This window comes from Echeneis naucrates, chromosome 22 (genome assembly GCF_900963305.1).
Source record: "Echeneis naucrates chromosome 22, fEcheNa1.1, whole genome shotgun sequence".
Lineage (NCBI taxonomy): Eukaryota > Metazoa > Chordata > Actinopteri > Carangiformes > Echeneidae > Echeneis > Echeneis naucrates.
The window spans coordinates 20,841,145-20,858,364 of NC_042532.1; the positions used below are offsets into that span (position 1 = coordinate 20,841,145).

General features: G+C 44.7%; 1 protein-coding gene across 7 annotated transcripts in view; it reads right to left on the reverse strand.

Annotated features, from left to right (window-relative positions):
• Positions 1–1,057: 1,057 nt before the first annotated feature.
• Positions 1,058–17,220, reverse strand: part of ppp2r5eb (protein phosphatase 2, regulatory subunit B', epsilon isoform b) — a 30,377-nt gene continuing 14,214 nt past the window's right edge. For all 7 annotated transcript variants that reach the window (XM_029494663.1, XM_029494662.1, XM_029494661.1 and 4 more), the window contains exons 3-14: positions 6,617–6,813; positions 6,382–6,483; positions 5,375–5,467; positions 5,050–5,180; positions 4,642–4,701; positions 3,604–3,712; positions 3,370–3,423; positions 3,194–3,244; positions 2,997–3,116; positions 2,776–2,903; positions 2,497–2,598; positions 1,058–2,407 (exon numbers count right to left, since the gene is read on the reverse strand). In XM_029494663.1, coding sequence (XP_029350523.1) covers positions 2,308–2,407; positions 2,497–2,598; positions 2,776–2,903; positions 2,997–3,116; positions 3,194–3,244; positions 3,370–3,423; positions 3,604–3,712; positions 4,642–4,701; positions 5,050–5,180; positions 5,375–5,467; positions 6,382–6,483; positions 6,617–6,813 — 1,247 coding nt within the window. In that variant the 3' untranslated portion in view covers positions 1,058–2,307. The remainder of the gene's footprint in view (positions 2,408–2,496; positions 2,599–2,775; positions 2,904–2,996; positions 3,117–3,193; positions 3,245–3,369; positions 3,424–3,603; positions 3,713–4,641; positions 4,702–5,049; positions 5,181–5,374; positions 5,468–6,381; positions 6,484–6,616; positions 6,814–17,220) is intronic.

The window sequence follows — 17,220 nt, forward strand, 5'->3', positions numbered from 1 at the left end:
ATTCTGCTAATAACCAAATCCAAACAAAACGGCAGCTTCCTGATGAAAGAGTTTTGGTATCCAGGCAGAGACAGCCAACACTTTGAAGACAAAAACAGAAAATCCACGTAAAGTTATCTGATTTGACTTCAGCCGGTTCTTCGTCACCGTTAAACTGGAACTCACTCACTTCTCACATTTCCAGCTTCTGTTCCAAATTCAGAAAAGAAAAGAGCCAAACAAAAACAGATTTAGGTTTAACTCACACGAGCACACACAAACACACACCTGTGAACCCAGTAAATAAAGCGATTCAGCGGCTGGGCTTTATCACAAAACAGGTTTAATTTAATATCTCTTTATTTTTTAAAATAATTAAACATTTGTATTTCTCCAACCCTTTTTTATCTTTTTTTTCTTCAGTTTTTAAATCATATTATTTCTGGGCCATTCTAAAGCACACATTAATTCAGCCAGGGAGGGGGAAGGGGGGGGTTCACCGCCAACAAGTGGTCTGCTCCATGCCTTCCTTCCTCCCTCCCTCCCTCCCTCCCTCCCCCATCCGCCGCCTACCTGCCCACACCCTCACCCCTAAACCACACCCCCTCCCCTCCCCACCCTCCCCCAACTAAAAAAAGTATATCCAACAGTCAAAAGAAACTTCAGCAAAAAAATATCCAAACTGAGAATAAAAACTGAGAGAGGAGGGAGGAGTGAGACAGGAAAAGAAAAAACAGACTAAGAGGGGGAAAGACGATCATAAATACCAGGAAGTGGTCTTCCATAATACCTCTTTATATACTGGATACTCCGCCACAGTTTCCTAAGCAACAAAAACAAAAAAACCAAACAAACAAAAAAAAAAAAAAAAACTGGCTAAATTACTACAAGATACAAGATTATCAGTGTACTGCATTCAATAACAATGTACAGGGTTGTCTTTTTTTCTCACTGTTGTAATACTGTGAAGTCAACGCAGCCTCCCTCTCCCTCTCCTTCTCTCAGGGGTGAGGTGGGGTGAGGCCGGACAGAGGGGGCGTGATGGCGGCGGCGGTGTGGTAGGGGAGGGGCACTTGTCTTTTTTTGGCGTTCCTCTGAAGACCGTTTTTTGTTTTTTTTTTATTGTGAATTCCCCGTTATGGCCGGAGGGTACCAGTGCCAGACTGATACCAGAGACACCTGGTACGGTTGGTTGATAGACCAGGAAGGGGGGAGACAGGAAGGGAGGGGGGACACAGGAGGGGAGGAAAGACTTGAATCAAATGAGGAAAAGTAGTCGCCTGTTTCTGAAGGACAACGTTGGATTGAGTGCGTTTACATGTAAACTGTTCACCGCCTGATAATTGGCCGTCGAATGACCCCAAAGGTCAAACAGGAAGTGAGATCAATGATTATTATCTCAGGACGTGAACTACATTTCCCATCATGCTTGGGTAAAGCCAAAGGGAAGGACTGTTTCTGTAGCGTCAGTCTTTTCTTGTTTTGTTCCGATCTCCTCTAAGTTCAGCTGAAAACCAAATAAGAGACTGAACTGATGAAAACAGAACTCATCCTGACAGACATGGAAACGCACTCAGCTGGAGGGAAAGTGTGTGTTTGTGTCACGTGTTTTATTTCCTGTTTAAAACAGGAAGTAAGGAGGGAGGGGGCAGAAATGACAGACGCACCATCAGACAGGAAGGGAAGGGAACAGGAGGGGAAGCAGAGAGAACCAGGAAAATAAAAGTTCGACTCAGGGCAGCAGTGAAGACGAAGGAGAACGGGATGAAGAGTTAAAATCAATCTAGCTTCTCTTTTTTTGTTGTTGTTTTTTTGTTTTTCAAGAGTTCATTTCATGTCCTACAGTCCAAAAGTTTTTTTTGTTGCTGTTAAATCCCCCTCCCACACAAGTCATTTTCTCATTTTCTATTTTTTCTTTCTTTTTTTTATTATTATTGTCTTGTTTTTCCGTTTGCAATAATATCAGTTTAAGGGAAAAAAAAAGAAAAAATTATTTACAGTGCTGTTGAAATAATGAAAACAGACGTGATGAATCTACTGTAAAGTAAGTCGCATAAACAGAGGAAAAAAAAAACATAAGAAAAAACAAAACAAAAAAAAACAAAAAAACAAAAAAACAAAAACACAAAACAAAAAACAATTAAGAAACCAGCGGGCGCTCCGTGTCGATCCAGAGACCGCGGCCTTTATCGGAGATTTCTCGGAGCTCTGGTCAAACATGGCTGATGTGGGGGAGGAAGAGGAGGAGGGAATGGGGTTTGGGAGTCAGGATGGAGGGGGGACAGGAGGAGGAGGGGCGGGGCAGAGGGGAGCGCGGCGCTGTCTTCGTTAAGTTGGGATGATCCCGTCGCTCCTAAGGCCTCGCTTCAGCTCCAAGTCCTCCAGCTTCTTCCACAGCTCCTCCCGCTCCTTCTCCTTCTTCTTCTCACTGAAACACAACAACAGGAGGATGAGGAGGAAGACGAAGGCGACGAAGAGGATGAGGAAGATAATAACCAGGATGTGGCAGCTCCTTACCGCTGGCGGTCCGACTTGTAGGTGGCTGTGAGCTCGTCGAACAGAGTGCTGTTCATCTCCATGAAGGCCTTCAGCACGTTGTAGACCAGCGCCACGATTGCCCTGGGGGGGAGGGGGGAGGGGCAGAATGACATCACAGCTCCATCTAACGTCTTTAAATAAATTTGGTGTCATTCTGAACTTTTTCTGAAAAATAAAAGCCTTGATGGGAAAGATGATTAATGACAATGATCATAACTGACTGATTGGTATTTGGGGGGTTATTCTGTTCAGACTCACGGGTTCCAGTGCTCTTTGGAGATCCTGTACAGGCTGGCGAACATGATGGGCAGGATGACGCTGGAGTTCTCCTCGATCAGACTCATGATGTACTCGTTGTTCCAGTAGTACAGAGCTCGCTCTGCCACCTGAACACACAACAGACACACAAACACCTGAGCTGAGGACGCACACAGGAAGCTACAGCCAGAAACGCCGACAGAGAGCAGAGCGGCTCAGACCTGGAAATGTGGGCTGGAGACACATCTGGAGATCTGTTTGAAAAGCGGCTCCTGGATCTTGACGAACTGTGTGGGCTCAATGACATCCAGGATTTCCTCCAGCTCCCCGAGAAACATCACCTGGAGCACAGCGGGAGGAAGGCGTTAACACACTGAAGAAAAACACACACACACACACAAAGACACCACAACCTCACCTCTTTTTGACTGCAGGTTTTTGGCCAGAACTTCAGTAAGCCTCTGATGACCTGAGGAGGATTTGTTTGAAGAAAGAAATAATCAGGAACATTTCTGCTGATTTAAACAACGTCCACAAACGTCACACCAAACGGTTCAGTGTCTATTCGTGACAGAGTGGCGTCTGGATCCTCACCGGTTCTGTTAATGTTGGGTCTTTCTCTAGGAACTGTACAATGCAATACGCCAACTGGAGAGAGAAGAAAGCACAGAACACACATTACTGAGCCCTTTAGCGTAGCTTAGCTTAGCTTATAGCACTGAATCCTCTCATGAAATTATAACAGAAATGATCGTGTCATGAAGACTTGAAACTACAGACTATGAAATTTCACACACACACCTGTAGGACTTAAAGGTGAGCTCCTACCTGTGCGTGGAAGAGGGACAGACTCCGGACAGTGTGGAGGGGGATCAACACTTTGACCAGAAACTGTTTATGTTCTGCTTTCAGCGGCAGAGCGAAACCATTGATTATACTGCCGGAGAGACGGAGAGCACAAACACAAATTAAACATGAACACATGAAGGCGTTTCTTTGTGAGCGTCTGAAAGCGAGTGATGGACCAATGAGCTGCAGACAAACAGCCGTCAGCTGAAATGAAGGCACGAAGCTGACCAGGACCTGGTTCAGCTTCTCAGCAGATCTTCAACATGTGCTGACTCATTTGTGTGTCTGTATTGTGTTTGTCCTGGATGGGAAGCTCCAGTTTTTAAGGTTCTGCTCTGTAACTTATTATGTATTTAAGTTTTATTTCTATTCCGGACTGAACTGAATTTCCTGATCTGTTTGAGCTTTGATGCTTTACGCCTGGAAAACGTTTTGAATGAGAGCATACAACTGACTAAAACTTAACTGAACTCAGTGATCAGAAATGCCACTTAATTTTCACCTGTTGATTAAAAAATAAAATAAAAATCAATGACCATCTGAGTCCGTCTGAACTTCATTCTCAGTTTTCCAGAGCGCAGACGACGCTCTGAAGGGATCTTACAGATAAATTTCAGACACGTTTCATTTATTAATCAATAAGAAACTAAAAGCAATAACTCCAATGAGTGAGAAAAACCCCAGAGACCCGGAGTGAAGACGACACCGAGCTGATAAACTCTGGAAATCACACCACGTTCTTCCTGAGGGATTAAAAACTGTCGAGTGAGGAGGATTTATCCATTTCTTATCTACGAGTCAAGTGAACCTCAAGTGAGCCAAATCCATTTCTTTAATCACTTCTGATTGATCACTATCAAGTAGGCAGAATCTGCAGAGTCAGATTTAAGAAGCTATAAAAAAACATCAACAAAAAAAAAAAAAAACATCCTCATCGTTGGGACTCAACTAAAACAGGATTTAGTTCAGCTAACGGAGCAGAATGTAAATGTGTGCGTGTCCGAGGCCTCCACATACCTCCCCAGGATCTCCAGCAACTCAGCCACCCCGTTGAAGTGCTCCGTCTCATAAACAAAACTGCAGAGGACAAAGAGACAAAAGACAAAAGAAAAAGGTTCAGCAACTGAACAACGTTGGTGAAAATCAACAAACCGCCTGGAGACATCGCAGGGGAGAGAAGCTCCGGGACTTTAGTCTCAGAAAGTTTGGGTCGATCTATCGATCTTTATCAGCTATCAACTGATCAGCAGTTCTGCTCATTAATGATGAACAATCAGCTCAACACAATGAACTCAGGACCATTCAGGACTGACAAACAGACTCTGATCGGCTGTGACATCACCCACCGGAGCCAGTAGGAGCGTCCGACCTCTAATTGACTGAACTTCACATTACACTGTTCCAGAACTAGGTGTTCAAACTCACCGTAGAAAAATATTATTGATCTGTTTTCGTATAAAAGCCCTCAGCCCCAGGAATTTGCCGTAGATTCTATGCAAGACTGTCTTCAGGTAGTCTCTCTCCCGAGGATCTTCACTGTCAAACAACTCCAAGAGCTGACAGAAGGATGAGGAAGAAGAGGTGAGGGGAGGCACAGTTAGAAAGTGTGTGACAAAGAAAGCTGTTCTCTTTTGGTGAGAGACAGAAAATGAACAGAAGACTGTTGTATGAATAACATTTATGAGTTTATCATCTGTAGCTGCAGCGCTGATGGGAGGAACTCACAGGAAGCTCAGACTGAATGACTCACCTGTAGGACAAACTTCTGGTCTATGTACTTTTTGGCAATGCTGGGCTGGAATTCCTGACTCTCCAAGAACCGGATGAAGAACTCGTATACCAACTGCAGAGAGTGGAAGAAGAAGAGGAGGAGGAGGAGAGTGGTTGGACGGGAGGTGGAGGGAGGAAAGATGACAGAGAGTTGTTCATGTTAAAACAATAAGAGATCAGATTATTCCTTCAAACAAACCCGCACGCAGCTGAGACTGGACCGGATGACAGGGAACGGTCAAAGAGGTCAAAGGTCACAGGTCACAGAGGGAGCACTGGGGGAGGAAAAGTGTCGGGATGGGCCTGAATGAGTTGTGCCAATGAGAAAGGAAAAAACTAAACAAAAACAAAAAGGTTTTACCAGGAAGCTTCTCCTTGAGATTTGCATCTCATTTCTAAAGGAGTCCTAGCAGCAGGCACAGAGACAGAAGGAGGGGACGTGAGAGACCAGAGAGTCCGGCTCGAGACTGGGCCCAGATCCGGACCCGCCCAGGTGACATCTTCGCTCGGCATTAAGAGTGGAAGTGAGAGGAAGCAGCTGAAGGCTCCTAAAAGCTCCAGAGCTCATTAATGAACAGGCTGCATCCTGTTTGTGTGGAAATGACAGTGTGTTTCTGGATGAACACACAGGCAGCGACTGTGCAGCATCACAGTCCGGTTGTGGTTCCACAAACCGCCACGAACAGCTGTTATTTTGACTGTCATGAATTCTGCAGGTCAGCTTTATACAAGTGACCTGTGACCAGTGACAGAAAACAGTCAGTCCACAGATCAGACGGTCTGCGGTTTGAACGCAGCAACCTGCTGAGAGCGTGTGTGTCTGTGTGCGAGTGTAGACAAACTCATTATTGGGGTGAAACTTGGTATTATTGATCATCAGCTCAAAACAGGCTGCCATCAGACTAACGCCTGAACTGTTTGTGTACCAATTACACACCACACACCATGTTAATCAGTGAACACACACACCTCTTCAGCTGTGTTTACCTGTAAGTGTGGCCAGGAGGCCTCGAGTGTGGGCTCGTCCTCCTCTGGGTCAAACTCATTACTGTCACTGGGCGGAAGGGTCCGGAATATGTTGTGAGACACCTGGAGGAACACAAAGAGGAGACTTAGAGTTAACGTGTGTTTGTTGTGTTGTGTGTGGTATGAAGGTGGCCTGAGCCTCAACAGGTAAGGACTGATGAGCTTTATTTTGAAGAGGAAACTCTGCCGCCCTCACCATTTTGACGACCTCGGGGTAGGCCTGCTCTGTGAGGTAGCCCCGGCTGACCGTCACGTAGTCCACCAGCTCGTTGAGCGTGGAGCGTTTGTACTCCTTCATCTTGAGGTCTGACAGCGTGTCCATGAAGTCAAACACAGTACAGCACTGCTGCAGCTTCTTCAGGAACAGCTCCGGCTGCTCCGGCGCCGGCACGTCTGGGCACGCCAATCAAACGCACACACAGGGAGAAAGATGCAAAGTCAGATTGGTGTCGCCTCCACCAGAAGTCAGAAAAATCAAAGAAGAGAGGCGGAGGAGGAAAAATGTGCCGTGTGTTGTTTGAGTCCAGCTGGGATTATAATGTTTTCCAGCTTCCACATGCTCGCTGTAAACTATCAAAACAAGATTATTCTCTCCACATTTTCTGTGATTTACTTTTTGCTGGTTTGTTTGTGTATTTATTCTGTTTTTGTTTGAATTTATGTCTTTGTTTTATTAGCTTCTCCAGAGCTATCCACCAGGGCCAAGTTTGGAAACATAATGGAGTGGGATAAACTGGGAGAGCCCCCCCCACAAACCTGCTGGACAGACAGACAGACGGGACGGCCAAAGTCTCAGAGAGACGGGGCAGGAGGGGTCGTACCGAGTTCAGACACTTGCTGCTCCTCCCCAAATGCCACAAACTCAGACCTGGCGTTGCTGTCCCAGCAGGACTGAGCCATTGTTATGTAAGAGATAAGCTGCTGCTCTCAAGGAGTGTGTGAGTGTGTGTGTGTGTGTGTGTGTGTGTGTGTGTGTGTGTGTGTGTGTGTGTGTGTGTGTGTGAGAGAGAGTGTAAGAGTGTGTACTCCAAAATTACACTTCAAAGTGCTGGTTTGTCATCTTCACTTCTGCTGTGCTTCATGTCACTAAATGAATACAAACTTTCACCTCGTCATCTCAGCGGCTGCTTACAGACAAACTGGACTTTTAGACATTTTCTAACGTTTAACTGATCAAACGATTGATCGATCAACAGAGAGAATATTTTATTCTTATCATTACTTTGTTCCAGTTGGTTGTTCATCACTTCTTCAAACTGTTAAAACTGATTTCACAGTTAAATCATCAACCCTAGCCCAAGAACGTCTCTAAAAGGTAATAACCTTTAATGATAACCTGATTCTGATCTGAATATTCCACCGCAGGTGTAAATAATGATGAACAAATACACTCTTTCCTTCAAATTCATCATTGTTCTTAGATTTTTCTGTGTCTGCCTGTTTTTGTACCCAAATAAAAGTCATTCAGCAGCTCACAGAGGAAGAAGAGGAAAACCTTCACAGCTTCCTGTCCTGGGAAACAACCCAGAGCAGATCTCATCAAGCGCATTTAAAGTGATTATGCTGAACATGTTTTGATCCAAATGCCACTAGTTACTCACGACCTGCTGGCCTCCCGCTTCAGCTCAGCTCATTCAGACTGCATCCATCCAACCAGGCCAGTCCCAAACAGGCCCCAAACCCCCGGGCGGCTGGCAGGACCGGAGACCGGCTCAGTGGGCCCTAATCCCTGCTCCAAGTCTCCCACGGTAAAGTTTAAATCCATCAGAGGAAGTTCTGTGCTTCTGTCAAAGCTTCGAGTTTAAAACGTGATCTCCAGCCAGTCTTTACAGCCGTCCACCACGAAACCAGGTCCAACAGTCTAAATGCTCTTTTAAAGTTCTCTGAACGTTCTTTTAAACAGCCCAGATTTTTCAGAAGAACCCAAACAAACATCTGCATCATCAGCAGCAGAGCATATTACAGCTGAAACACCAACTAAAACAAACAGCTGATCGTTGGCCCTGAAGTGGATTAATAAATCAGTAAGCCTGTGAGCAGACAATCCAACAATCCTTCTCAGGGTACAAACGTGTTGTGATGTGGACTGAGAGAAACGTGTGCGTGTTTACTTTTGTGTTTATTTCAGCGAAATGCAGAGTGACATTTTCTTCAGGTCGGTGAACAGGAAAAACGTTACATACATAATGATGATATGGGGCCAGGAAGCTGTCTGTATTTCTGTAAATGAAAACTGAACAGATTCATATATCGGACGATCTACAGCGTGGTGAGGATGAACAGAGGTCAGAGTTCACCGGCCTGCCGCGTGCTGCTCTGTCCAGCAGTGGACAGGACACTGTAGTCCATCTCAGGAATGAATGGCTGCAGGAGCCTGGAGCTCTGCCTCTATAGGAGCATGTGTACGGCCTTAAAGGAGGATATTAATAGACAGATAATCACACAGGACACACTAATCCCTCCACAGCGACACTGAGAGCACAGCTCAACAGAGGGGGGGCTGCCACTGTGTACAGGAAAGTGTGTTTAACTGTAATTAAAGCCTGTGAGGGACTGTGTGTGTCCTAGAATAATCCAGAAACTATCCTTCATACACATCTGCAGGAAAGAACACACAAAGAGCAGCCTGAAGCATCGCACAACTCACACGGAATCACTGTCAAAGATTGATAATCTGTAATTATAAAAACGGTAAACCAGCATAATTAATTAACGCAGCTAATTACACTGATTACAATGATTTTAGCGTTGAAAGGATTTTTGGTTTATGGTTTTGTTTATAAAACACAGTAACATGAAAAATGCTCATCACAAACTAACCAAGAATTTAATGTCGGTTGTAACATTTTTAATTATAATTAAAGAAAACTAGAATCTCAAGTGAGAGAATCACATAGGAGGAAATAAAATTTGAACTGACTTTTAACTGAATTATTTTCTGTTAATTGATTTCTGTCGCCTGAAGTTAAATGTCAAGTGTTTGTGTCCGTAAATAAATGTGTGTTACCTCAGAGGGAATCAAACTTCACTGTAATTATCATCTCTGAGGTTTTACCAGTCACAGCTGATGTTTTACAGCCAGAGTGGATCAGAGTTCACGTCGAGGACAACGGGTCGCAGCAAGCGGTTAAACATTCAGAGCTTATTTAAAGACGTTTCCGTCCAGGTTCGACACGCCACCTCAGCCTCTGTCAAACCACGTGCTTCCTCACAGGCCGCGAATGAGACAACGCCGGCAGAAAAGAAAACAAGCACACCCAGCCACGGTTGACATGGCGACCAGCTTCATCGTCACCACAGGAACTCTCACTGTCACCGCAGAAGAAGAAGAAAAAAAAAAAACAAACCAAAAACTGCACCCGACAAAGGAGAAGAAAACTTTAAGTTATCTACAGATCGAAGAAGCCGTTACTATGGCAACATTGGAGCATCTTTATCCACGGACCGGACCGGACCTCTAACAGGACTCAAACTGCCCATATCACCAAAGACATTTACTTTTACCGTCCATCTTCATTCCCAAATCCATTTAGTGGGTACAAATGTAATCCGACAGCCACCACAGACTCCGGGTGAGTCAGAGCTGATGTGATGAGAGTTTGAGCAGCCATCATGGAGGATTATCATGAGCTCTGAGCCCAGCGAGATGGAGCTTCATTAGAAAATGTGTCAAGACTTGTTGATTGCAATGTATTACTATTATTATTATTATTATCATCATCATCATCATCGAGAGAACGAAACCTGGGGGGAATCACGTGCAGGAAAGAGTTAGGACAGGAATCAAACGGGATGCATCACTTCCTGGGATAATGATAAAAAAGCATTTTAAAGTCAAGTAACTCTTACTTTAGATGGATAAAATATTTTATTATATCACAGATGGGACAATTGGATTTTGGGGGGAAAGTAATTAAACAATCAAATAAAATCCTGAATAATAGAATAAAATATTATCATAAAAAGAGCAAAAAACTGTCCAAGCCTGGTTTTCCTCATCATGCTTCCTGTCTTTACAGAACTTACAGAAATAACCTCTTGAGAAAAATAAAGACACGAGTCAAACATTAAAAACTCTTGCAGCCTCCTCAGATTCAGTGACAACCGTTTCCATTTCCTGGATATTGTAGATGAAACCACTGATGAAAAAAAGAGCTTCCTGTGTGCTACAGTTCGATATAAAAACACGTCATAGTGCAGATTTTGGAGTTGCACTTTAGGAAACAGACTGGAGATCGAGGATGATCTACAAAAGCATCGCTGTTTCTCATGAAGCAAACTGGTCTCATACTAACAAGACTATTCTGAGATACTTTATGAGCGCGGCTGCGGGGCCGGTGGAAACACTGATGCTCTAGTTTCTCTTTCTCCAGCTCTGGAGAAGACTCATCTGGACTCCCTTGGCAGAGGAAGAGAGAAGTGGCTGCTTCTTAATTAATGGTGGAAAAAAGCTTAATGACTCACAGCGAGCGAGAGCGAGAGAGACAGCGAGCGGTCGACCACAGGAACTCCTTTAAGTTAGTCTAATTACATAAGAGAATTAATCTATTGAACACAGGGTCAGAATTAGCAGCATCCAAGTTTAGGAAAGAGCAGCTTTGTGTGTTTTTGCTGAATTTTAGTCTAAAAAGTCTAATTAGAAGAGCAGCAGTGTTCATATTCACCAGCAGCAAAACATGATTTGTTGGCTCTCCCTCATCAGTCCAACTCTAATGCAACACTGACTACTGTGACGTCTTCAGGGGAGGAAAAGGTGAACGAAGGAAACCAGATAAACGAAGCTTTCAGCCTCAGCGCCACCAACATGTGGCCTAACTGCTTCAGTGTGGTTAGTTAATGGCCACTGGATGTACTTAGCGGCTCCCCCACGCTGACGGTGTTTAAATGATGGAGCGCTGCATTCCTTGGTAAACAAACTCCAGTAATGGAGCCATTCTGAAGCAGCAGCAGGGCTGCAAACAACACATCACTGCTAATACTGCAAAGAAAATAAAATAAAAAGGGGAAGAAATTATTAGAAAAGGGGGCTGGCAAGATCAAAAGGAAGCATGCCAACTGATTGTACGGCTAACTAACAAAATTTATTCAACCTCAAACAAACTAATTTTAAAAAAGTGTACAAAGTTGCAGAGTACAACATGCAACTCACAGGAGATTTTTGTTTTTTGTAGATTTCACTCATGTTAAATGTATTTCGGCTCATTTCTCTCTAAATAAGAAGCTTGTTGGGCTGCTGAATCAACAAGTTACTTTTTCTTTGTTAATGGAAAACACTTGTTGTGATGTTGCGGAGGTTTCAGTGGAAACAAGTCTGGGAAGTTGTAAGATGACCGGCCGGCACACTCTGTCAGAACCGTCCACACACACCCAGTGTAAAGGGGAAAACCCCTCGGCTCTAAAAGCAGTGAGCGTGTGTGACGGGGCGAGCGGGCTTGAGTTACGGCGGGAGAGAGAGAGAGAGAGAGATGGACTCAGCAGGTGACTGGGCGCCGGCCTGAAGGTCAGTTTGTAGGGTGTTATGTACCAACTATGACGATATTATGTATGTACACAAACTGACAGGGTTCGAGTCCCAGGAGGTTCAGGTGGAGATTAGTCCGACAGTCAATGTGTCGGCGCCGTGGGTGTGACACTGCTGGTGGTTTCTAATTAACTGATTAACCAGCAGGAAGGTGGAAAATGTTGGAAAAGTTCTGCCACTTGCTCATCTGTGAAAGGCGGCGATTGCACACAGGAAGCTGATCAACACATTGAACTGGCCAGTTAACTTGATTTTCCTCTCCTCACAAATCAAAACAATACGAGCTGTTCAATTTCTTTTTTCTGGGATATTTATGCGTGTAACTGTACATATGACACAAATACATCTGTGGCCTTCAGAGCAGCTTGCCTCACCTCGGTTGCCCCTGATTTACTGTCGAGTGCAGACATCAACTTATTACAAATATATAAGCATTGGCCTAAATGTCACCCGTTAAAAAGCTAAAAATAGTGACACCATAAGAGAGACATGGTGCACCGGAGGTCATCGATAAGTTTATTTACTAACGATACATCTGTGACAAGCAGTTACCGTTTATCAAGTACAAACATTTCTCCGATTAAAGGGGCTGATGGGGCTCCAGTTAGCACGCTAACTTCAATAGGAGATCATGAGTTTGAGTTTTGAGTAAAGATATGAACTGCTTCCTGCCGTCTAGGCTGAGCGCTGATATTTTCAGCTTAGCTGTAGCCATGATATAATAATAAAAATAATAAATGTAGAAGCAGAAAAGTAGCTTTTCAGTCTTAAAAAAGTGATAGCTCTTTAATGTGCTGTTATAAAAATATTAAAATGAGCTCATGATGTGGAAAATCATTGATGCTGTCTGTGTCTCTAGATGTTTCTATGCAAAACCTCCTCCTCTGATTGAATTGATGCATACAAGGACGATCATCACAACACAAAGTGTGCGTCATGTTTCCTGTGGGGGAGCAGAGTTCCCAGCAGTCACCGCTGTCACTACTGGGCCTATAAGCGATTGAGGTTAAACATTACATAAAGGATTACAGTGAGAGGAGCCGACTGTCACAACATCTGTTCTGTTTGGGCCTCAAAGCAGGAGGCCAGACATGACCCAGCAACATGGCCGCCCTCAGCTGTGCATGCAAATCTCCACAGGAAGCAGGCACATGACCAGCTGCCCGAGAGGCGTGACGCTGCACTCACATGTACAAGCAGCTGGTTTATACGGCGGAGCAGCGTTGCGTGTCAGACACACAAAACACAACACAAACAGTTTAAATTAATTTAAATACAGTGACTGTGGGATTAACCTGCATTTCTCACCAGCGCATGATCGCATGGTGACACACAGCAAGTACACAAGAAAGAAAGAGAAGGATGACATGATATACACTCGTGTGTCAACCTTTCAGCCATCCAAAATTTGTAACCATGGCAACCAAGTCAAAGAGTCAAACACGTAATGACCTGTATCACATGGCCAAGAGGAGCACTGACCTTTTGTCTGCCTAACAGAGAAAATCAGCAAAATCCTCCCGATGACAAATGCTGCAGAATTGAGTGACTGACAGAGTGCAGAGGAGGTCAGATTCATCGCTCCCCTCCTCCTACATCTCCATCTTCTCAAAATCAAGACAGACAAATTATAAACTGGGGTCTCACAAAGTCACCATCACAGCAGGTTGCCACGGCTACGTATGACCCAAATCAGCAGCTGCAGCAAAACACCTGAGTGTGACGGTGTGACAAACTGAACTAAATCTCACTTTAAAGAACTAATTTTCTGTGATCCACTAAATACGAGAGCAGAAGAAGGACCGACCTCCTGTCAACAGAGTCTAAAGGCTCCGTGTCAGCAGGTATAATGAGCAGTTTTGTGCCATCTCCTCCTCTGACACTGGACAAGAGACTGCTGCAGTGCACGTTCTTGTAGCACAACACTGCCGGCAGTTCCCAAGAGTTAAGAGAAGGCTGCCCTGTAATGCATCGACCGAGAAAACAGAAATGTACAGCCGCCAGTGCAGGATCCATGCAATGGAAAATCTCCAACATATAAATATACATTCATGACCCAGATACAGGTCCATGTTCTCAGGTCTCATATAATCACCGTGCAAGTCGCCAGGCTGCTGTCAATCATTAACACATTCCGTCGTTCTGGGTAAACTCTGCTGCCGACAACAACAAGGCAGCGCTGCAGAGGGCCGAGTCACTTTCCCGAGGTAAAAACGTGTCACAGGTACTGAATGAAATCTGACAGAGGAACTCCGAGGTTCGTTCCAGCTCTGTCACCGATGTGTTTCATTTCCTTTCGAATCCCAGTAACCCAGCACCTTCTGCTTCCTCTAATTCTGCCTTTGTGTAGCTGGAGTCTGGTATGGACGTCCACTGGGGTGAGGGGTTGCATTCCTTGTACAGTTCAATAAATAAACACAACATAAAAACTTCACAGAGAACTTCCAGTGTGAGAGTTTCCATTCATCATCGTGACATCGGTAAAGCTTCAGTGAGGCCTCGGTGTGAGTCGTAAGTCCTGCATCCATTGAATCAGAGAGAAGAGGTCTTAGGGGAGATCCTACAGAGAGACGTGCTCTGAGGATTCAGGAGCTGGTTCATCATCAGGCACCCAAAGACCAGAACAGTCTGCACTGAGATGGCCCAGTTTCAGAATGGTGATGCCAGAACACGTCATCCATCTTAAAGCCCACCGAAAGACAGGTAATATTTTTTATTTATTCACCATGGTGACACAGAAGTTCCTGAAGAGAAGGACGTATAATATAAATAAATTTTAATTCAAATGAATTGCAATTTCACATAGAAAACAGAATTTACAATCTGTGGAGCTGAAGGTATCAACGCTTAAACTTTTTCTCTGAAATCAAATCTGAAACTTCAGCAACTGCCGTGCCAGCACAGTGTTGTTTGGCTCGAGCTGGACAGACTCTCACATAACGGACAGGTCACAGGTTTGAACCCGGTGACAGCTGATGTGTCATGTCAAACTTTCCTGGAGTTAAGTGGCCGTTTTAAAAACATCAGCACAAAGCGGAGTGTAAAGACGCTGCTCTGAGCTCTCAGGACGGAGCTGGCTGGACGATCATTCAGGGCGGTTTACACAAAGGACGCCTTCACGAGTGCAGGTGAGGACCACCAGGACGCTCGCATAGCAGGAATTCCTCCCAGCTGTGAGCAGCACAGTGTCACACTCAACACAACACAACGTAACAGGGGCCCTTCCTTCACTGTCGGCCATGAGCCGATTTGTTTTGTTTAGACTTTTTCTATAGGGGCTGAGTCAGCATCGAGAAAACTAATGAAAGAACTAAGACTTTCCTTGTTATTTTACTCAGCATTCTGAGTCTGTCTGTGCTTTTCTGTTCATTTTGATTATCCAGGTTCTTTTGTTTCCCTTTAAGACTTTACACGGTCTGGCAGTAAAGTACTTTTGAGCTCATCGCCCTCCTTTTCCATCTGCAGATCATCCAGACCCTCAGACCAGCTGCTCCTGGCTGTCTCCTGGTTGAAGCTGGGGTGGAAAAGGTGATGGGGCGTTTAATGTTGCTGCCCCAAAGCTTTGGAACAGTTCACTTCCTTGTGTTAATTGTTTTCCTCCACTGACGTTTTTAAGGCTCAACTTAAACCTGATTTTTCACTGTGAGCTTTTACTCTAAGCTGTCTGTGGTACAGTGAAGGCATCACAAACATCATGTCCTTGCTGAGGTTTCATTCAGTTGTGTATGCCATGTCACGTTAGGTCTCAGGGAAACAGCAAATGATTTGATATTATGTTTTGTGTTTTATGCATAGACATGAAAGACAGCAGGAAGTTGTGCTGACTGTATTATTTTCTCAACACAACAATTCATCAGCTAAACAGAAGGCTCTTATATTATCAACACTCTACATCTGCATGCAGACGGAAGCCCAGCAGGCCCAAACTTCAGCACAGTTCAGGAATCTGAAGAGGAAATCTTTTGACTTTTCGCAGCAGTTAAACCTCAGAACCAGATCCGATCACAGACCGAATCCACTTAATCAAATCGAACATTAGCTGTAGCCCTCCAGGAATCACATGGATGAAATGAACTGACTCAGCCAGTGAACTTTCCATTCTCCTCTCAGCCAATAAAAACACTCGTCTTCTGTTACTGTCCCAGTCCATTTTAAGTCTACCTTTCCATCTGTCCGACACACACACCCGACAGGCTGGGCCGGCTGGTAGTAGCAACAGCCCTTGACAGCACAGGCTAACTTTAACACGCCATGCTCCTGTGCTAGCAAGTATGCAACACCCCCCACCTCTCTCCTGCAGCAGCACATTGAAAAATGCCACTCACTTAATCAGGTTTCTGCTCCCCGTTTGGCTCCAACAGCAGTGAACAACAGTCATGAACGTCGAGACAAGCATGAGAACTACAGAAGTTTTTAGCAGACCCACGCTCTTCTTGTGTCTTGTTTGTAGCGAGTGGGGCTGGAAAAATGTAAAGAGACACCTCGTGGATCGGGTTTCTCCTGAGGGGAGGACGTGGAGGGGAGGGAAGACATGGCAGCATGTCGGTGGGCTTCATTGGTCACACAGAGACTGGTGGGGGGGGGGGGCTGTGCAGCATTGTACATCTCTTTTCTATTTTCTCCTCCTCCTCGCTCTATGAAAGCCTGCTGTCAGAGGCAGATCAGTTCTCATACGGGAGGTGGACTGGAGAGGAACTCAGTTTGGGTTGAAATTGCATCGGTGTGTTCCACCTCAGGAGGATTCGCCCCCATTTGCCATGCACGCTGTCTTCACCGGGTGGTCGTGTTTTCTGTGATCTGAGGGGAGGAGTCACTCTGTGATGTCACACCTGCTAACGTCAGCATGGAGCGTGACGTGAGAACCTCCAGGACACCTGGGAAGAGCATGAGGATGGGACATCTGATCTTTATTCATATATCTTCCTCTTCCTCTCACTCAGACTTATTTCCCCGTGGTCCTTCCAGCTTACCACCCAGACAGAAAATAATACTAGCTGGTATTGACTTATCCACTAATCTTACTTAAATGCATTTGTCTAAATCTTCTAAATAGAGAAAAATACATAGGGTATTGGGCATCATGCATTAAAGGTCAAACTATGTATTGACTATAAATGAGGTTGAGGTTTTATATGAATACTGTGCTCAGTCCACAGAGAAATATATTCAGAAACTACTAAGGACTTAAAACCAGCCAGTCAAGTTGATGTGATGTTGTGATGTCACAAATAAGCAATCAGCAATCAGCACCCCCATTCTCTCCACATTGGCGAAGACTA